The following is a 22846-nucleotide window of genomic DNA, read 5'->3' as shown; positions in this document are numbered from 1 at the left end:
CTTGGGGAAATTCCAAGGTTTGCAGAAGAAGCAGGGGCAACCCTAAAGGGAAAGGAAGGACCCCAAAACAACCCAATGAGGACTGAGCATGCTCAGTGGCCACAGAATGCTGAGTATTTATTGGGGAGGATAGAGTCAGTATAATAATAATAATAATAATAATAGTAGTAGTAGTAGTAGTAAAACAACAACAACACATATTGCCTTTGAACCTCTTCTGAGATATTTGTGCTCAAGTACTGTATTTACAGCAATCGGAAGCAGAAGAGATTGACTTCACATTCTAGCCAATGTGGGAAATGCAAAATTTGTTTTGAGCTGCAATGTGAGCAAATGATCTTATATAAAGCCACCTCCCCCCACCTTACTGTTCCTTCCCCACTCTCAGGCTGGTCCTCCTTGGTGCTGTGAACTGCTGGCTCTTACCTGGTTGATGCAACTGGACTCATTAAGGTTGTCTGCGATCTGGTTGTATTCTTCCTCCCAGCTTGGGAATTTTGGAGGCAAAAGGATCTCCACTGAATCAAGTCGGTCCAGACTCCTGTGGAATGAGGACAGAGAGTCTGAGATGGTGATCACATGAACAACAGGAGAGACAAAATCAGTTGTGGATCTTGGTGACAATCAGGTATTGCCAGAGTTCCCTGTACACTGCAGATTTGTCAGAGTTACCAACTAATGCATCTCAAGCCTTGCCTAACACAAATCATCCTCTGCTCTACTTAACACTAGGCTGTTTTAGAAGACATGGAAGCAAAAACAAATAGAGCATTTAAAGATTAATCAATACACTTCAGCCATGTGACATTAGGAAGGCACCCTCCCAAATCAGTCATCTAGGGCCTTCCGGCATGATCATTTTTGGTGCTACAAATACACATTTGTTGCAGACAGTCTGCAGGCAGATAGTCCCCCCTCTTTTTTTGCTTGGTTATTTTAGTGTCCAAGCACTCAGAGTGCAATATTTTGTACCTAGGGAAAATGCTATACTTTCCCAGGACAGTAAATCACTATGTAGAATACAGTTGTGCAGGTCTATTAGAGGTTGTAATTAGTAATCAGCTCCTCCTCTTTCAACATATGGATGTTGTTGGTTAATAGTTTTGCTTTGTTTACCATTCCCCTCAGATCTGCTCTTTTTTCTTTGTCCTGCCCTTGTGCAAGAACAAGCATGTTGTCAGATGTTTAAAGGGGAACAAACAGCAGCACAGCCAATTTACCAGAATCAAGGCTATCCCTTCCAGGACGTACCAACAGCAGATTGTGGTAGGTCCCTGGAAAAGACCCTGATGTTGGGAAAGATGGAGGGCACAAGGAGAAGGGGATGACAGAGGACAAGATGTTGGACAGTGTTCTCGAAGCTACCAGCATGTGTCTGACCAAACTGCAGGAGGCAGTGGAAGAAAGAAGTGCCTGGCGTGCTCTGGTCCATGGGGTCACGAAGAGTTGGACATGACTAAACTACTAAACAGCAACAACAAAAGGTAAAGGGACCCCTGACCATCAGGTCTAGTCATGACCAACTCTGGGGTTGTGGCGCTCATCTCGCTTTATTGGCCAAGGGAGCCGGCTTACAGCTTCTGGGTCATGTGGCCAGCATGACTAAGCTGCTTCTGGCGAACCAGAGCAGTGCACGGAAACGCCGTTTACCTTCCTGCTAGAAGGCACTTTGATGTGCTTTTGAACTGCTAGGTTGGCAGGAGCAGGGACCGAGCAACGGGAGCTCACCCCGTCGTGGGGATTCAAACTGCCAACCTTCTGATTGGCAAGTCCTAGGCTCTGTAGTTTAACCCACAGCGCAACCCGCATATTGTGCGTATTGTGCTACTGTCACCTAAAATCTTGGTTATGGAAATAAATCACACAATGGATAAAATGTACTTATGGAACCAGTGGGGGGATTTTCTTCCGAAGCAAACAGCAGTGTCAAAGGGGCAATTTTGATCAGGACTGCAGCATGAGAGACAATGGTTATTCTCCTCCTCATCTGCTGCAACGCCAGTGGCTGCTACTGGTATTTTTTTTTAAGGAGGCTGGTGCATTACGACAAATGGGGGCACTATCCCACCAATTTCAGCATGCCCATGGCCAGTCTCCACCTTCCTGCCTTCTTTCTTATAGCCAGTCAGAGGGTGGCACTGCCTGCCATTGGCTCTGGCTCCAGTACCCATCAGTACACATGGCCACCAGTCGTTGCTAAATACGCATTTAACACTACATCTTGTTTGGTCCTCAGTTATCACAAGGAAAGGCTTATAAGAACAGACACACAAACTAGGCAGAAGAAGCAGCACAAAATGGCCACTGGGTGACAGCCACGCTCCACATACAGCCAGAGCACATCACATAATAGCTTGTACTTGTCATGCTGAAGAATGAAGCTGCAGGGGAGCTCTTGCTCTCTCAAACTCATTTTGCTAAGCACATCTCCAAGACTCCAACAGGCTGCATTTAAAACCAAACTCATTGTTGTTGCTAGAAAACTGATAGCTGAGCAAATAATGGCAGGGCCGTAGCTTGGTGGTGCAGTGCATGATCCGATTGCAGACAGTCTCAGCTTCTGTCCTGAGTCTTTCCATGCAGATGTGGGAAAGACTGTGTGAAATTCTGGAGAGTGCTGCTAGTTGCTGTCCATCATTCCCTAACCTAGTGCCCTCCTGATATTTTGGATTATAGCAAGGCCAAGAGTCAGAGATGACAGGAGTTCAGAACATTCTGAAGGCATCAGACTGGGGAGGGGGATAGTGGGATATATAGACTAATGGCCCATCTCTTTGCAAGGCCAATTTATGAGAATTGTTTACTAATAAGTGTGCTTAGGACTGAAGTGTTTACATTATTATTGTTATTATTATTAGTGTGATCCTAAACGTATGTGGCACTGTGGTCTAAAACCACTGAGCCTCTTGGGTTTGCTGATCAGAAGGTTGGTGGTTTGAATCTGCGCGACGGAGTGAACTCCCGTTGCTTTGTCCCAGCTTCTGTCAACCTAGCAGTTCGAAAGCATACCAGTGCAAGTAAATAAATAGTTAACACTGTGGCGGGAAGGTAAACAACATTTCTGTATGCTCTGGCTTACATCATGGTGTTCTGTTGTGCCAGAAGCGGTTTAGTCATGCTGGCCACATGACCTGGAAAACTGTCTGTGAACAAACGCCGGCTCCCTTGGCCTGAAAGCGAGATGAGCACTGCAACCCCATAATCAACTTTGACTGGACTTAACCGTCCAGGGGTCCTTTACCTATTATTATTATTAGTGTGATCCTAAACATGTTTATTCAGAAATATTTTATTTATTTAGTATTGTATTGGCCTATTTGCCCAATCCTCTAGGTGATACACAACACAAATCAAGCCATCCAATAAACTATTAAATTGGAAGAAATAACATCAGCGCGCGCACACACACACACACACACACACACACAGAATAATCCCGTGGGACAAAAATAGAATGCCATGGTCAAAGCAGAGACTAAACTAATAATATGAGATTTAAGAGATTTTAAAAAAATAATTACAGTGTTTAAAAAGCCAGGGTGAACATAAAGGTTTTTGCTTATGCCTAGGTACTTGTGCAGGGACGCAGGTGGCGCTGTGGGTTAAAGCCTCAGCGCCTAGGACTTGCCGATCGAAAGGTCGGCGGTTCGAATCCCTGCGGCGGGGTGCGCTCCCGCTGCTCGGTCCCAGCGCCTGCCAACCTAGCAGTTCGAAAGCACCTCCGGGTGCAAGTAGATAAATAGGGACCGCTTACCAGCGGGAAGGTAAACGGCGTTTCCGTGTGCGGCTCTGGCTCGCCGGAGCAGCGATGTCACGCTGGCCACGTGACCCGGAAGTGTCCCCGGACAGCGCTGGCCCCTGGCCTCTTAAGTGAGATGGGCGCACAACCCCAGAGTCTGTCAAGACTGGCCCGTACGGGCAGGGGTACCTTTACCTTTACCTTTAGGTACTTGTGCATTGGATTGCAACTGTAAACATATTGTATGTGACTTCTGTCACTGGCAGATCTAACTCAGTCAATCTACCATTGTTCTTTTCAAGGAAGCTTTTTGACTCCTTAGGCTTTTGGAACCAAAAGGAAAAAAAGAATTGCATGGCTAGAATTACTGCCTTTTTTGTGAATGGCAGGACTCTTATGTGCACACAGACCTCCATACATGCAGGTGTTGCCTTATCAATTTAGAATTGATACATACAGAATTGATACCTTTATACCCACAGTACCATTAGTCAAAGCCGGAAAAGTTTTAGGAAAGGGCAACCAAAACAAACAAGGGGATGGAGTGACTACCCTGTGAGGAAAGTTTGCTGCATCTGGGATGTTTTAGATTGAGGAAGAGGCAAGGGCTTATCCAGACTTCGCTTGGTGCTATGGTTTCCAGGCACGGGTCTGAGTGGTTCTTCTTTAGTCCCCACCACTTTCCCTTGGAAAACCCACTGTTTTCTGCTGAATCTGAACAAAACCCACCTGCCATTTATTCCAGTTCAGCAGTAAACAGTGGCTTTTCCCGGGGAAAGTGGAGGGACAAAATCAATACCACTCAAACCTGTGCCTGGTAATTATGGCACAAACAGAATCTGGATGAGCCTTTGAGGTGACATGATAAAAGGAGGGCCGTCTTAAGCATATTTGGGGCCATGGTGCAAAGATCCCTCCGGCACCCCGCCCCCGTTTCCAAGAGTTGTCGACCTTTTCCCAAGCCTCTGCGGCAATTGCTCTCCTCCCGCGGAGGCTTGGGAAGAAAACTACACGTCCACCAGCCATATAGCTGGTGGGGCGCAGCTTTCATCCTAAGCCTCTGCAGAGATTGCTCTCCTCCCGCAGAGCCCTGGGAAGGAAGCTGCACGTCCGCCAGCCATATGGTTGACAGGCCGCAGATGGCGGGTGTGCAGGAAGGAAAAGGGAGGCCACTGGCAAAGCCGCACAGCTCCCACACCCGCTGGGGCGCCCCTGAGAGGCCGGCGCCCTGGCGCAACACGTCAGTAAACCCAATAGGAAAGACGGCTCTGGATAGAAGTTTATCAAATAATACACGGCATGGTGAAGTGGGTGGAGAAAAGTTTTTCTTCTTTCCTAACATGGGAACCTATGCACATCTGAATGCTGGAAAATTCAGGACAGATAAAATAAAGTACATAGTGATGCTATGGAACTCATTCCCCCAAGATGTAGTGATGGCCACTGTGGCATTTGCCCTCCTAGGTGACATCATGCTGGGTCATAAGGAAAGGGTTAAATGAGTGGGAAGTGATTGGCCAGTGGAAACCCAAGGGGAGGATCTAGAGTTAGAGTTAGTGTTGTTAAGGAGTCAGTCGGGTGTTAGAGAAGAGAGAGGGAGGATAAATCTGTGGGTTGGGCTAGTTTGATGTGAGAGAGTGAGAGAATATGTTAAGAGGAGTCAGATAGACAGTTGGGATAATCAGTTAGAAGTTATTAGGAAGGTATAGGCCAGTAAAGAAACTAAGATTAAGAAACTGACAAGAAAAATTCTCTGAAACCGTAAACTTGTTAATGCTTATAAAATAAACTTGTTTATTTGGTTTAATGTTAACAACTGTCTGGACTCGTGTGTACCCGAGATAAACGGGTTGGTGGCAGCGGGGAAGCAATCACAATGGTGGCACAGGGATCAATAGACCGTCAAACATCCGGGGACCCTGTGTGATCACCACAGCCACCAACCTGGATGACTTTAAAAGAGGATTAGACAAATGAATGGAGGAGAAGACTATCAATGGCTACTAACCACAATGGTTATAGTCTATCTCCTCTGTCAAAGGAAGCATGCCTCTGAATACCAACTGCTAGGAATCAGAAGTGGGGAGAGGGCTGTTGTGTTCAGTTCCTGCTTTCAGGCTTCCCAGAGGCCTCTGGCTGGCCACTGTGAGAGCAGGATGCTGGTCTAGTTGGTCCTTTTCCCTGACCCAGCAGCTTCTTTTTATGTTCTTATGCCCTCAAAGTTGCATCTATCCAAGCCCGTCACTCTGTGTACATAGAACCTTAAGCACTTCTCTCAATTTAGTTAATGTATTTGTAATTTTATAAACACCCATTCCCAAAACATCCTGGGCAACATGGTTCTAAATCCTCTTTGTATCTTGGTATCTTGGCAGCTTGAACTGGACTTCACAAAACCAGTACTGTACTTAAAATACAGAAGCAACATTTATTTCTCAGTGGCCAGCAGATGGCACTAGGTCTTGCATTTTTACAAACTAGCAAGACAGGTGACTTCCTTTATTGGCCATTTACTAAAGCTATCAACAATTCTGCTGGAGCCTTGGCTACTACCTTTCGCAGATGCAGGTTCTTTTTGAACTGAGATCCCCTATGCCCCCTCAGGGGTGAATGAGCAGGGTACAGACAGGAGAATGGTGGGAAGGAAAGTATAGGACCTTAGACCTGCCCACGGACTGTCTCACCAGAGTGATGCATGCTCTGGTTATCTCCCGCTTGGACTACTGCAATGCGCTCTACGTGGGGCTACCTTTGAAGGTGACCTGGAAACTACAACTAATCCAGAATGTGGCAGCTAGGCTGGTGACTGGGGGCAGCCGCCAAGACCATATAACACCGGTCCTGGGAGACCTACATTGGCTCCCAGTATGTTTCCGAGCACAATTCAAAGTGTTGGTGTTGACCTTTAAAGCCCTAAACAACCTCGGTCCAGTATACCTGAAGGAGAGTCTCCACCCCCCATCATTCTGCCCAGACATTGAGGTCCAGTGCCGAGGGCCTTCTGGTGGTTCTCTCACTGCGAAAAGCAAAGCTTCAGGGAACCAGGCAGAGGGCCTTCTCGGTAGTGGCACCTGCCCTGTGGAACGCCCTCCCATCAGATGTCAAGGAAATAAACAACTTTCTGACTTTTGGAAGAGATCTGAAGAGATCAGGGAAGTTTTTAATGTGTGACATTTTAATGTATTTTTAATCTTTGTTGGGAGCCGCCCAGAGTGGCTGGGGAAGCCCAGCCAGATGGGCGGGGCACAAATAATGAATTATTATTATTATTATTATTATTATTATTATTATTATTATTATTATTATCTATTAATCTACATGGAGAATAAAGTGCAGTCGAAGTCACTTTCCAGTCCAACCCTCAATGGGCAGGAAACTGTCAAGGGCCACTTTGCATGAAGGAGATGTTCACAAGGATGCTATTGGAAATAGGGGGGGGGCAATAAAGCTGTCTTAAACGTTTTTATACTAGTCTCCATGCTTACTGAAGGGCATGGAAACTTGTAGAATTCTATATATACTGGTTGTTGGAAACCAAAAGAAGGGAGAGCGCTCTTGTGCCTGGGTCCTGTTTGCCACCTTTCCATGGGCATCTGGCTTGATCTAGCAGGTTCTTCTTATGTTTTTATGATGTCATTTTACACATTACAGCTGTGCTGGGAATCACCAGCTGTGTGGAGGCTATTTCCAGGACCTCCCATGTGATGAATATAACTTATAGACTGGCTCTCAGTTTGTTTATTTTTTGCCTGAGGTCTTGCAATCCCTCTGTCCTAGCAGCATAGCTGTCAACTTTTCCTTTTTTAAAAGGGAAATTCCCTTATTCCAAACAGGATTCCTCGCAAGAAAAGGGAAAAGTTGACAGCTATGCCTAGCAGGGAGTAAGCACACCTCAACATCTTGTTCTAATAATTTTGTGGAAGTTCCACCTCAACATCTTTTGCACCCTTATCCTTCTAACCATGACCAGGAAAATCAGCTGTGAAATGGTGCTCATCTCAGCCCTAGCTTAAGTGTACAAATGCACTTTAATCAAATGTTCTGCGGGACCCACTGTCGGGTACTAAATACGTGAATGGAACAATATATAATGTGAAAAGCTTGGTCCTTAGGGTTGTGAACAAAGGAGTCACAATTCTAGGTTGGCTTCAGAATACTATTCATGTGACAATGCCATTCTATCACCCACCGGTTTCAAATGGTCATATGGTCTCCATCTTCCCTACAGCCCTTTAAGCATCCCTGAGAAGGAAGAAGATGGATATAGCTCATACTATATTTCATTGATTTGGATTAAATTGTGATAAACCTTTTTATATATATAAAAAACCAAAAACGAATCAAACTCGTTACATATGTTAACTGACTCACCAATGCCAGGATTTCTGTACTATCAACAACTGTTTTTGTGAATGAACACCATTAATGATGCAATTATCACCCTCTCATCTTATCACCTGTGCCTGTAACCCAGTAATAACCCATCATGCGTCGGACAAACTGAACAGTGAAATCTAGGAATGCCACAATAGATGTCAGTCTTTGATGCACCTGAGCCATTACCACCGTGCCAAAGATGCAGGTATTCACAGAGTACCAGGTAGCAGTGAAATAAGAAGGCAGTACCTGTGCGTGGTGCTCTGCTCGCTCAGCGACTGTTGAGTGGCCTTGAGGTAACTCTGCCTCCGTGCTGCAGTTTTGGGGGATGGCTTGGGGCTGGTTTCTGAGTCTTCGCTGTCATCGTCCCCCATGGCTTTGATATAACTCCCACTCCGCATGCGCCGGCATGGGATTTCATTGTCCTTGTCCCTAGTCAAGGTATTATTCCAGTCTCCCTGAGGCACCTGCAAAAGCAACAGAACACAGACATAGCATTTGGTATGGAAAGGAAAAAAGCAGGCGATGGAGGGACCATCTACAGAAGAGCAGGTCATCAACTCATCCAGTCCAGCCTCCTGTACCTATTTAACAGTGACAGGTTCCTGGCGAGGCAGACTGATGCAGGTAGGGAAGCCTTTGTAAACAAAATGCATGTTACTACTAATGCTAAATGGAGTAAGCACAAAGCAATTTCTTCTTGGTCAGCTTAGGCTGTGAAGCCTGACTTTTAGTCACCTCTTAGCCTATATTATCTGTCTTAACCTTTATAATGCCAGCTGTTAGTTAGTTAATCCTTAGCCTTGGCACGAAGTACTTGAAGTGAAGCATTTTGTCTTTTTGTTTTTTACTGATCCTAAAGTCTCTGGTCCACGATGAAATGACAGAGCTGTCTTTCATAGCACATGGTCATGGGGGAGAAAAGAAGTTTTATTTTCCCATCATGTGCTAGCTAACAAATGTCATCCTTGCTATATGTAGTTGGGGAACTCCCTGCTGACCTGACCAAAGGCTGATATGAGACAAAAGCAAAGAGAAGGACAATGCATTGTTTGAGGGGTTGCAGTTTTCCGTTCATTTACCTGGGAACAAAAAATACTGAACTTAGCAGGACGTATGTCTGAGTAGACATGTAAAGCATTGTGCTGTAAGTGTCCAAATGAATTTTCCTTTTCTAATGTTGTTCCAGTGCATAATAATGACCTTGTCCCCCACCCTTTTAAACAGATTAAGAAGAGTTGTGCTGGATTGGACTAAGCATCCATCTCATGTAGTATGTTAGAAATGCAGAAAGCTGTCCTGCCAGCTTTTTATGGCTGCATTCACATCCATCCAACATTTCCCTAAACTGTTAATTTCCACATTATATTTGAGCTTTCATATGACATAAAATGGACTTCCAGAAAATTAATGGAAATTAGTACATGTTTAGTGCTAATTTCAGATTTATTTTATTTTATTATTATTATTATTATTCCAGCAAAATTCCATTTGCAGCTCCTTTAACCTGGAAAATCACTGGAGTAAAGTGATGGAATTTGGGGCAGTATACCCACATACAGTTCTTTCATGTTGTTGTCATGTGCTAATGATGGGGGAACAGAAATACACAGGTGCAGAAAGAGTAGGGGAGCAATGACATTACCCAATGGTGTGAATGAAATTTAGCATGACATGCCACAGTTCCGTAACACAACTGGTACTGCAGTATGAAAGGAACTTTAGAAAATGGAACAGAAGCACTAGCTTTATAATCAGAAAAAAACCTAACATAATATTCCCCACATTTCAATGCACACTCTTTATCCAACTAGCCCAGTTCACAGGCGTGGCTGGTGTGATGAACCTGCACAATTCTAACCTCACTGCCTCCATACCCTACCCCTACCCTGTTCCAGTAAGTGGCACAGCTGCAACACTGCCCTCAAATTAAAAGGATGTCTACTATAAATCAGGCCACACACATAAAACATTGACATTTATTTCTAAAAAGTTCAAAGAAACATAAATATGATTCTTTAAAATCTACTGCAAGGCACATGCCCATCCTGATCACAGATGAAAGTCGTATTCTTATATGATACGGATGGAGAACACGTGGTCCTACAGAGGTTTTTTGATGACAACTATCCTTCCTCACCATGTTGGGTAAGACTGATGGGAGCTGGCGCTTAACAGCATCCAAAGGGCCCCAGGCTCCTCATTCTTGACATATGAGATCTGTGCAGTCTCAGCACACAGAAAATATCACAAGGTTGCCTATTTGCATTCATTTCTTGTGCATCCTCTAGGGCCACCAACCACCTGCCTCTACAGAGGATGGGCAAAAGTGGCAGCAAAAGAAGTCCATGATGGGCTTGTGGATGTTGCATTCTTCTGCCTGTTCTTGTAGAAAGCAAAAAGGCTCCAGTGACAGATCGCCCTAATAAGACTCCTGTATCTTGTTCTCCTCAAACTACCGCTGGGGTGATTGGCTTTGACCTTTCCTAATGAAGGAGACACAAGCCTTCTGAAAGCACTTTACCACTAGCTGCCTTGGAGTCACGTCTGACTGGAGATTAGACCATTGGGGGGGGGGGTTTGGAGATTTCCGACCTGCCTTTGCTTCAACTTGTTAATTTCACACCGGGAGGGGGAAAAAAGAAGAAGAACTGCCTGCCTGCCTGCCTGGAGATGAAAAGCAGCTCTCCCAAGTGGCAGTACGCACTGCTGCATGACCAATGTAAGGCAGGGGGGAGGGAAAGCGCCGTCAGGTGTAATCAGGAAACATCCGAGACCAGAGAGAAGCAGGCAGAAGGAAACCAAGGAATCTCTTTTGCCAGCTGCTCGCAGTCGAGTTGGAAGCTGCTTCTCACATTACACGTTGAGGTGAACACTTCCCAAATCTGAAATAAATAAGCGTCAAGTGTGAAGGAGAGAGCACCACGTTTAGGAAACACGTGCATTTCTTTCCAGAGGGGTAGCCAACTTAGGCTGTGTACGCATTACCGGATGAAAACGCAGCAAGGTTGTGTTTTTTCTCTCCATTAGAATCAAAGCTGGTTCGAGGGGGAAATGCATCAAAAACTGGCAATTCATAGGAAACAACAGGATGAATACATGATGGATGTGGATTGTGGTTAACACTGTGTGGATGCTGTTTTCCTGTGTGGCAGGAGTGCACTGGATGCAGAGCAAGCAGGATGCTCCACTGTCAAACAGCTCTCACCATCAGAAAGTCATTTTGACCAAACTTTCTTTCTTTCTCCCCCCTTTTCTTCCTCACTTTTTCATGTCTAATTTTACCCTGTGCACTATAGATATAGATATATTTCAGTAAAGGTAAAGGTAAAGGGACCCCTGACCATTAGGTCCAGTCGTGGCTGACTCTGGGGTTGCGGTGCTCAAGTCGCTTTATTGGCTGAGGGAGCCGGCATACAGCTTCCGGGTCATGTCACCACTAAGCCACTTCTGGCGAACCAAAGCAGTGCATGGAAACGGCATTTACCTTCCCGCTGGAGCGGTACCTATTTATCTACTTGCACTTTGACATGCTTTTGAACTGCTAGGTTGGCAGGAGCAGGGACCGACCAACGGGCGCTCACCCTGTCATGGGGATTTGAACTGCCAACCTTCTGATCGGCAAGTCCTAGGCTCTGTGGTTTAACCCACAGCACCACCCGCGTCCCTCTATTTCAGTATATATCAATAAATAATAAAAAGGAAAGGAGAGCAGAGCTCTTGAACTGGGGCACTAGACTTTCCCACTATGGCGAGATTTTATTTCTGCTTCAGTCTTAGTAATTCTTTCTAAACTTGCATTTGTAGATATAAATTAGCATGTGCTAATCTGTCTCCTCCCCCCCCCCCAGTGATGCATTTCCTCTTTGTTGGTGATGTGTGTATAACTATCATAAGTGGTCTTCCATTCTTCCCAACCATGTTTCTGAAGGGCTTTCCTGAACTGAATGTGTGACTTTGCTTTCTAGGAATGCATGTAACATATATCTATGTACATATATTAAAGTGTGTGTGCATAGACTTTGCAGACTCTCTGAAAGAGCAAAATTAAATCATAAGCTTTATCAGGGGGAGAAAAATTCAACAGCCATTCCTTTCTCACAGTACTCTCTGATGTTCTCTACCAATTAGGCACAGTTCCTGATGGATGAAGAGGGAGGAAACTGAGCTGGAAAAGGACCAAATATATTTTGAGTGTGCAGCAGCAAGGAAGTGGGTGAAAAAAGGAGAGATGGGAGACCAGCATGGGCATATCAAGGTCAGAAAGCTCTTCTACTAGAAACTAGATCAACTCCATGCATATGGAAGGGGGCAAATGGTGCGGTTTGCTGAAGACTGTGACACAGAGAGCCAGTGGGATCTCCCAGGAGCACAGTTTGGGTCTCTATTCTCAGCAAGGGAAGTGAGTCTCATTTAGTGGGACTGGTGCATAGAACACTGACCTCAGTTTTGATTTTCATCATCTGGGATTCTGCACACTGAAGAGAACCACCCTGCTATAGATACCTTAATGTTATGCAGCCTTGTATTTAAGGACAAGCCTTGCAGTCATAGGTGAGAAGGGACTGAAGGCAGGCAGGCAGGTAAATGTCAGAATCTCATGCTGGTGAGTGTACAGGCTGGCAGAGAAGGGCTCTGATCCTCCTTTATGCCTGGTAGAGAAACCAAGCAGGCTACCAGAGAGGGAAAAGCCCTTCCCATATGAAATTGCTATCTTCAGCAGGTGGCACAAAGAGAATGAACACTCAGGGATTGGGGATCCATACTTGGAACCATTTACATGAAGCACATACCCAGTGGGCTCTGCCAGTTTTGTTCTGTATCAATTTAAATTGTATTTTTTAAAAAATACCCCCCCTAAAATAAATTCAAAAAAGAGAAAAGAAAAGGCCAGTCCTCCACATCCAGCTAAAAAAAGGCAGTGGGCTGTTGGAGGAAGGACAAATCTCTCCATCCCTCCATTTCCAGCTGCCAGCCGGGTAGTATTTTATTTATCTGTACATTTTGCTGACTAGTGACTTTCAGGGTTTCAGAGCAATTTCAGACGGTTGCTGTTTTGGGGTGGGGTTCAATCACATGCTGGCAAATGCAAGTTGTGCAATCAACGTTGATTTAGATATTGAGCAACAAAGCCACCCACAATCCCCAAATCAGTTTTTTTTTTGCAATAAGGAAAGTGATGGGAAAATGCACTGCAAAGTGTGGGATAACATTTGTTTGATGCAACATCATCTCCCAGCAATCAAATCATAATGAATGTTCAGTCAATACCCAATGCCGTCTGATCTCCCTGCAAATAAATCAGGACAAATGCTCCATAAGGAGGTTGTCTGGAAGCAACCTTATTTACAAGGCTGCCTTGAAACCAGCTGTAACATCATGGACAAAGGAGAGGGAAGAGGATTCTGTTGCTGAGGATATGCACCTCTGTTGTAATTTTTAAATTTATTTTTACATTTTTGACAACTTCTCTTTTCATGGTGCAAAGAATAGTTCCAATGATCTTAAATGCACTCAGGCTTCACATCAGAGCATATATTCTGGAGCTTCTCAAAAACATCCCTGCTCACTTCTCTTAGTTCACACACTCTGCCCTGCTAGCATTCACACAGAAATGCAGAAACCTATAGGCAGAGACAGACTCTTTGAAATGTGCCACAAAATGATTAGATGCAATCAGCAAACAGGGCTCCTGCCTCTTTAATATTACACCGAAGAGAGATTTTCCCAGCTATAGCTTCTTTCACTCTGGTAGCACAACACTATAAAAAGCTGTCTCTGATGAAATTCCTTCTTCTAAACTACTGCAAAAACTCGACCCTCTCTCGCAGCTGCTCACCCTACTGCAAAGGCTCGAGTCATTCTGCCCATTCTGCTCATTCTGTTTTCAATTATCATAGCCAACTACATCATGATAGCTTAGCTATCATGATGTAGTTGGCTATGATAATTGAAAACAGGGCTACTACTCCATGCTGGAAGCGCTGTTAGGGTCATTCATAAACGCTCTCAAATCCTGCCATTCTATTGTCAAGAATGGGGTAAAAATAAAAAAATAAAATAAAAAAGTCAAATTATCTTCCGAATTGTAATTTTGATTTTACGATTTCCCACAGTCTGAACCTTGAAGCATATTTATATCTCAGTCCTGCCTCTCATCAATATTTCCATATCTTGATTTTATCTCTCCATTTTTTATCTCTGGGTCAGCGATCCTCAATCATGTCAGAAATCAGATAACCTTTCGTCCGTCGATTTTTATTGGATTATGATTTGATATGTTAATTGGATGTCTTTTATTGGAAAATTAATAAACGTTCTAACAACAACAACAAAAAGAATGGGATAGACAACTCTCCCCCACTCCGCATTGAGGACCACATTCTACCTGCAGTAGATTTTTTTGGGTCACATACGGTTTGTGGACAAAACTGAAGCCCGCAATCACTGGGCCAGAACCATAAGTGCATGGAGTTACCATTTTCTCACTTTCTCTGCTAATCTCAATTCTCTCTCTCTTTCTGCTACCTAGCAGCAGTCAGTGGAATGATGGTGCTTACATGACCTCCCATCACCTGGCATTACTGTGGCTTACTGGGAGGGAGAATGGCAATATGGCAGTGGGGTCAGCGTGGTGCAAACACATTGGCATGTTTCCACTGCACTGACCTCACCACCAACTTGCCCTTTCCCCTCTTCCTCCTGGTAAGCTGCAGTGACGCTGGTGACAGGAGGTCAAGTGAGTACTGCTTTCTCACGGCCTGCTAGTGCTGCCATCTGCCATTCCTTATCTCTTCTGTCTTTCTGATACCTTCTTCTCCCCTCCCCTATTTCCCCATGGGCTGCCAGTGGAGGAAAAGTCACCCTTGCCAGATGTGTGAAGCAATTGCTTGCAGAGGGCTTTTGACAGTGGGCCACAGGTTGCACATCCTTGGCCTAGATTAACAATGCAAATGATGGAATTCCATTGAGTTTCAAGGTGGGCATAATCTAGATTTATGAATAGTTTTATGAATAAGGGCCACATTCCTTAAAGAGCCAGCCCATTCTCTTTCACATAAACCAGAATCTATTTTTTAAGCTAGAAAATAAAGGCTTTTTTCAGTTTATAAACAAAAGCCACCTAGCTAATCCCTTTGAGATTTTCAGTTTGTGACTAATTTTCAGATTTCTATTCATCTCTACCTGGAAAACATCTATATTTAAAAAAACAAAACCCTGCCTTGATTGTTTACCTGGGAATATGAATGATGGTGTGTGACATCATACAATGGATCTTTCAGCTGAACAGAATTTGCATATAAAATAGGCATGCATTCATTTTAGCCTGATCGATTAATACTTTTTCTTGATTCGTCATTCATCAAACTCCTATGGAACCTTTTGCTTACAGTCAAAGAAAGCTTCATTGGGAAGGTGAGTTCATGAAAATTGGGAACCTGCCTCAATAAGTGCAGTCACAATCCAGCAATATGATTAGTAGAGTTGCTAGTCAGCTGGGCAGAGGAGAGGGAGGCTCATTGGGGAAATAGTGAGAAGACTCAAGGAAGAACACAAGGCACAGAAATGGCAACACAAAAGGCAAAGCAACAAGAACTGCAGAGTTCACCCAGTACATTTTGTTCCACTACATGGCTCTATCATGCTACTGGGAAGTAGACAAATGGGGGGAAGGCTTGAATGCAAGTGGAGAAGAACTCCAGGTGAATCAGCCAAAAAACCCAAAATACAACCAAAAACGAAGTACTTTGCTGCCTCCATTGTATCTTCACTCTGCCATCCAGGGGAGCTTTTCTGGATAGTACAGGGCCTTTTATACTTTGGCTCAAAAGAGGAGGAGGAACTGACAGTGGCCCACTGTGACTTGCTTATGAAGCCATTCAGTTAAACTGTATGAGAAGTTAGGAACTTTACTGCAGATATTTTGTTCCAATTTAGTTTTGTGGCTACATCCTAGGAGAAGGAAAGAAATGTTGTTGTTGACATGCCCAAGTTTTTGAACCTAAGCATGCCAACCGAGTTTTCTACTGTATACTTTGCTCCCCCCCATTGCAAAACCCTTCTTGGTGCACTAAGGATGCTATGCCTTCAGCGCATGCCTAACTGACCAATCATCTCTGTGGAAGCTCAGCACCAAGAGGATTATTAGGCTCAGGAAATGTATGCTTCTCGAGAAGTTATTAATTACCTATTATTTCTATGCTAGGATAATGAGTGGGTTGGAGAAAAGGGGGGGGGAGAGAAGAGGAAGCTTCGAGCACTGCAGCGAATCTCCCATTGCCACAAATGTGCCAGGAGCATCCCCTGATCACCCAAAGAAACAGAGCGTAAACAGAAAGAGAGAAGCAGCTGAGTGGAAAATCCACCTTCCAATCTGAGGGCTTTTGCAGCAGAGAGACTCTCTGGAGTCAGTTAGTGAAGAAAATTTAAGGATAGGATTCTCTGTGTATTATACAAAGAACATGTATCTGGATTCCCCCAGATACATGTTATGGAGAATATAAGTCGAGTGTTTAATTTGCATAACAACCAGCCATTATGCACATTCACCAGACCTCATGGAGAATGTGTATATAATCTATCCATGAAGAGGAAATTGTGCACATTCTCCGGATTCTTGGAAATTATGCAGAGTTCCCAATAAGCTTTGGTGGATGTGAACATCTCAGTTGAATTTTGTACATTATCAGGCTAATATGCATAATCTCCAACAGATCTTGGGGGGAATGAGCATATGTCAAAGCTATGGTTTTCCCAGTAGTGATGAATGGAAGTGAGAGCTGGACCATAAAGAAGGCTGATCACCGAAGAATTGATGCTTTTGAATTATGGTGCTGGAAGAGACTCCTGAGAGTCCCATGGACTGCAAGAAGATCAAACCTATCCATTCTGAAGGAAATCAGCCCTGAGTGCTGAGTTGAAGGACAGATCCTGAAGCTGAGGCTCCAATACTTTGGCCACCTCATGAGAAGAGAAGACTCCCTGGAAAAGACTCTGATGTTGGGAAAGATTGAGGGCACAAGGAGAAGGGGATGACAGTAGACAGAGGATGAGATGGTTGGACAGTGTTCTTAAAGCTACCAACATGAGTTTGACCAAACTGCGGGAGGCAGTGGAAGACAGAAGTGCCTGGCATGCTCTGGTCCATGGGGTCACGAAGAGTCGGACATGACTAAATGACTAAACAACAACAACTGCACTTGGTACATTCTCCTGGCAATATGGACATCCTCAATTTAGTATGCATAATCTCCAAGAAACACATTTTCCCCCTATCTCTTGTTCAGAAGTATGCACTCTGTGAGGTCAGAAGGAAAGGAAATTCAGAAAAGTATAGATGGTAATAATTATGTTTTGAACAATGGTCATTCACAAAATGACAACACAGACATTCAGTCAATAGCACATTTAGTGCTATAACCTCCTCCAACCTATGTACCTGCAATATGCTTCATGCATCTGATGTAGTGGACTGTGGTCCAAAGAAAGCTTATGCCATAATAAATTTGTTAGTCTTAAAGGTGCCACAAACCTCTTAGTTGTAATTTGACAGTGAGAGTGAGAGTGAGCAGACAAACTGTCTCAGTTAAAAAAGAAAGCGAGCAATAACCCAGTTCTAAATTCAGTGAAGGATTTGTTTTCCCCCTCAATGATATTGCCATCTAGCTGCATTGGTTGACTATATGATGTCAATCACCATGTTGATGAGGTGATCCCTGGTCGGTTGGTATCACACACGAGAGAAGCCTTTCACAGATAACACAATGGGAGCTGAAGCAGCCACAGATTGAGATTGCAAATTGGCAGAAAAATATTAAACTGCTACTTGTCCATCTCAGGCTTTATTCTGGATTGACAGGACAGAGGGCATTCTCTGATGATCTCAGGTGGGGTTTTTTGGTTTTTTTTTTTGCTGCATGCAAGTATGAAACCCAAGACATTTGATTCTGGGATGTTCTGTCCCTTAAATATCAAGCCTCTTATTACCTAGGCTCCCAATACACCAGGGCCCAACATACATATATTCCTTCAGATGAAGATCAGCATCAAGATGAAAAGGGGAGGGAATCTTGCTAAAGGCAAGGCTGAATAGCTAACAGCACTGGCAATGCAAAATGTCAAAACCTGGGACCTGGAGCTGTGATGTTGCGTCTCTGGAATACCAGTGCCTCATAGTTAATCGGAATGCCCACTAGAGTTTTTATAACACTGACTAAGGATGGTCCCTTAAAATGGGAACTGTCTCTTGAAGCAAGACAATATTAAAAGCTAGTTTGGGTCATTTTCAGGTAGTGCTCAGAGGCACAGCCTGCCCAATGCCCCCCAACCTGCCTACCCCACCCCCTAGCTGCACCCTAGGCTTCTAACTGGGTCAATGCCAGTAGCAGCAACTCCTTGCATGCTGAGTAAAGGAGCAAATGTCTGTACTTAGTTTGAGAAAAGCTAAACTATGGAACTCCTTGGTGCAAGGAAAACACTGGGTCAAAGAATTTAGCAGTTTCCAAAGAAGAAATAGGTATCAGTAGAAAGTGATGTCAGCAATTGCCAACTAATTATGCCAAACTCTGCCTCCATCTGCTTCCATTTTGAGACTGGCTCTGTTCCTGCACCACCATTCGGTAACTGGTGAGCTTCAGTAATTTTCAGCCGTCTCAAGCGGGCCCTAGTTTAAAAAGTCAGAACCACTGCTGTAGTCTAAAGGCATATCCACAGTCCACACTATAGACTTCAACCTGGCTGATCAGTCATCCCCTCTTTCCAGAAAGAATTAGAAGCTGTAGTTTTATAAGACCCTCAGGATGTTGTTGGACTTCAACTCTCATCAGCCCCAGACATCATGGCCAATGGTCAGGGATGATGGGAGTTGTAGTCCAGTAACACCTGCACGCCACTAGTTCTCTACCCCTGATGTGAAGGGTCTAGGTTCTCCAACAGAATTCTGAAAACCTCAGATAAGGTCTCACGCAACTTAGGTTCTTGGACTTTCCCTGTCCAGAAAGGTTCCGTTTCATTGCATAAGCTCACGTTTCTGTCCCATAAGGCAACAACTGGGACTTCATTCAAAAAAATAATGCCTAAGGAATCTGAAATACACTAATGTGCACTTCTGAGAGCACGAGAAAATTATCTCTCTTACCAGTATGTGAATGCAAATAGGTTAAAGCATATTCACTGTATACAGGAGTATTAATGTCTCATAAGTAGCTGTGATTGATGTATCCTTAGGTCTATACTTGAATCTTGCATGCATTCGAGGACACTGATATGAGAATGTATCTGACTGCAGAAAAACTGCGGCCCTTATATGCGAGGTTATATGAAAAGAGTGAAATGAACTTTCCAGAGGAAGTATGTGGTCAGACAGTGACAGATTAAGAAGCACAGAGGAAGGAATTTACCAAGTCTTTTCCTGAGGCTCTTTGCGTGGAATCCAGTTGGTGCTTTTGCAACTGCAGAAGGGTTTTTTCCAGGAGGCATGTCCATTAATGGAAGATGCAATGCAACTCCTCCTCCCTCCTACAGTCCTCAGCACCCACAAAAATCCATTTCAGAGAGTTGGTGGACTCTCCAGAACAGGATGGAAGACAGCGCTGGGTGTGTGTATGCCTTCTATAGTTGTAAGGAGGATTTAGCAAAAAAAACCCCCTCCTTTACCCTCCATTAGCGGACACCTGCACTGGATCAATAGAAAGACAGGTCATTGGTCAATCTAGCTCAGCACTGCATGCACTTAATGGCAGTTGCTATCCAGTTTCTCTCCTTGCCCTATCGGGATATTCTGGGGATGGAATCTGAGACCTTTTGCATGCAAAGAATGCAACATTGAGCTAAGGCCTTCTCCCAGCTGTGAGCACAAGAGCTTCAAATGGAATCCAATCGGATCCCATCTTCTGCCTTGAAACATGCAGCCTCTCATCTACCACCATTTGCTCATAAAAGCCCAGGCAATTGTATACATTGTCCGTCACACATATGATCACATGCAGAAGCCCAAAAAGTTCTGCTCCATGTATTCTTCCCTGTCCTGCAAAGTAGTATTTTGCACGACAGAGAATCCTCTACTCGCCATGGCGGTCAGGCTACCGTTGGTTTACATTTACCTCAAGCTGGGGAGATGCTTAATGCTGCCCTGCTTTATGATGAAAGAACAGCAGTGCATTCTCAGCTGCAAGGAATTTGAAAGAAACCTGGTCTGGGAGCAAAATGAACATGCTTTTCACATTGGGGAACCCTAAATAATTAAACCACAGCAGCGGGGGCCCTAATTGGGCTGGGTCCCTGCTCTGTGGTGTGCTTAGCAATATGGTTAATGAAGCCCTGTTGTTAAGCAAGGAAATGGCTGCCTCCATGAAAGAAGTGAAGGCAAGGGAAGGAATGAAAAGAATCTGACAGGCAGCTCTCTGGCTGGCCCGTTTCACAAGATGGCTCCACAGAGCATTATAACAGTGGCCTGGCCCAAATCAAGAGTTGAAACAAGAGACAAGATGGCAGCCATGGAGAATGTAAGCGATCTGTTGTTACCATGCCGAGGGGCCATCTTTATTGCTAATGCCTTGACCCCTGAGGTTACTTTCCAGCCAATTCTGGATGATGCCCAGTTTCTGATTCATTCTTTTTTTGAAAAGGGCCACAAATCAGCCATTTGGAAGGCATAGCAAATGGAACACATGCTGATACTGCCATCCTCAAAGGAATGAGGGAGCCGAGGGAAGGGGCGTGGCCTGAGTGAAAGAGGGTATGGCCTGCATGAGAGAGCCATGGCCTCCATAAAGGTCATGTTCTGATTTGCCTCACTGGGATGTTGGAGGGTGTGGTCTCTCAGCTGCTGACAGGTGTTTTTACTGGTAGATGTTGGAGGAAAGATTCTGCTCCAGCCTTCCTCAGTCCAGTGTCCTCCAGATGGTTTGGACTACAGTTCCCTTGCTGACAGGGGCTGCTGGGAGTTCTGGTCCAAAACATCTGGAAGACACAATGCTGTTTCTACTCCTTATGTGACCAATGCAATATCCATGCAGAAGCCTACCCTACAATCTAAATGTGATCATTTCTTTTTCAGATTGGCAGCCTGACCATGGAAGAGAGTCATAAGGAAAAGGGACTCATCTGGCCCAGTTATAAGCCTTCTAAGGGGAGCACGCCAGGCTGAAAGAGGATGCCTGGATCACCTTGTGGGAATCTTCCTGCTGATTCAGTTACCAGGCAGAAGAGACAGGCGGTCTAACACTTCCCTCCTCCTGCCCATGGTACCTGTACGGTTAGAGGCTCCGAATGAGATAAAACAGTGTTTTGATAACATCTCACTTCTGTTTAATATCAAGCCTTGGAGAGTTCATAAATAAAACAAGTGCTGGCTGGGAGTTCTCATTGGCTCGAGAGCTCACAGCTTTTTGCCAGTCCCTGTCACTGCTATCTTGTCCCCAGAGGACGCAGAGAGATGTGGACACTTGCTAATCAACCGGCACTTCTGCATCACCCGAACCCCACAGTGAAAATCCGTTGCCCGTTCCTTGCAATACTTGTATGAAATATTTTGTGCTTGTTTGACAAAGTAATAGCACCTAACACCTCTCGTTGCAATAAAGCTTCTGGGCTTTTGACTATTTCCCACATCCCTCACTAACCTAGCACACAAAATGCTTGTGAGCTGGGTCTGTGTGTCACTTTCTTTCAACCATAATAAAGAGCTGCTGGATAGACAGGCTGTTGTTATGCAGCCTGGGACTGTCCACCAGTCTACAGGCTCCCTGCAAAAGCCACCAGTGGTGGCTGGTGCCCATTGGAACTGATGCAGTGTAAGGCAGGAGGCCAACACTAGGTGGAGCCAGAGCCAGAAACAAGCACAACCACAGCCATCGAAAGGCCTGCTTAGGCTGCCATGAGAGAGTCTGGAAGGCGTCACTGTAGGTACTTGTTGATACTAAAGTGGTTTGAAACTCAAGAATTATTTTATTAAAACCGTTTAAATAGTTTTTATTGGCAGTTTTAAATAGTATTTTACTTGGTGCTTGGGGGGATTGGTAGGGTGGAAGGCAGGGAGCCCAACAGTAGGTGGCGCCAGAGCCAATGAGAGACAGAGCTAATTCATTCTAGTCCTTGCTCCCATCTTCCTCCTTGCTGAGACTAAGGATGGGGAAGCTGGCAGCCAGTGCCTGGATCAGAGGCACATAAGAAGGCAGGCAAGTGCCCCATTTGCTCTAATAATAGACCAGCCTCCCCCAGTATTTTGGAAATTGCCCTTGATGATTGAATGAAGGGCTGTTTAAAAGTTGAATAAATGCTTCACTTAAACCTCTTCTCTGTACTTAGGAACAACAGACCAGTGGGCCATCTAGTCCAGTAGCAGATCTTCAGCATTCTCTCCCAGTCCCACTTGGAGATGCCAGGGATGGATCCTGGGAATTTCTGCATGCAAAGTGAATGCTCTACCACTGAGCCATAACCCTTCCTTGAATAATGAAGAGGTGTGCAGCCAAAGGACACTGAGTCTTTCCTCTTCCTGAGGAGTGTTGGTCCCTTTCTCTTCCCTGCCCATGTGCTGCCACTTTCTCCCAGTCCAGCTCACACCAGTGGCAGTTTCTGCACAGCTCTTTGAAACCTAGCACTTTAAGCTAAGCCTAGAAATCGTCGAATGAAGATTTCATAAATCCTCAGTTCTCTTTTTCTATATTGAATTGAAGCAAATCCCACATTTCCCACAGAGACCATTGTTCCACGATTATTTTCCCAGCT

At 44.6% G+C, this 22846-nt stretch overlaps 1 protein-coding gene and 1 long non-coding RNA gene across 4 annotated transcripts in view; one reads left to right on the top strand and one right to left on the bottom strand.

Moving 5' to 3' along the window:
* DLGAP4 (DLG associated protein 4) overlaps nt 1-22846 on the bottom strand; it is a 340702-nt gene that overhangs the window by 80295 nt on the left and 237561 nt on the right. For all 3 annotated transcript variants that reach the window (XM_081916721.1, XM_081916723.1, XM_081916722.1), the window contains 2 exons: nt 8366-8583; nt 427-541 (listed from right to left, as the gene is read on the bottom strand). In XM_081916721.1, coding sequence (XP_081772847.1) covers nt 427-541; nt 8366-8583 — 333 coding nt within the window. The remainder of the gene's footprint in view (nt 1-426; nt 542-8365; nt 8584-22846) is intronic.
* On the top strand, nt 8598-21614 carry LOC309373292. The gene is made up of 3 exons (XR_014169950.1): nt 8598-8743; nt 12248-12374; nt 21174-21614. It is a non-coding gene; the product is annotated as an uncharacterized lncRNA (long non-coding RNA).

Source organism: Podarcis melisellensis (assembly GCF_964234715.1).
Source record: "Podarcis melisellensis genome assembly, chromosome: 6".
NCBI lineage: Eukaryota > Metazoa > Chordata > Lepidosauria > Squamata > Lacertidae > Podarcis > Podarcis melisellensis.
The sequence above is the reverse complement of the archived record's forward strand: the minus strand, read 5'-3'. Positions and strand labels throughout refer to the sequence as shown.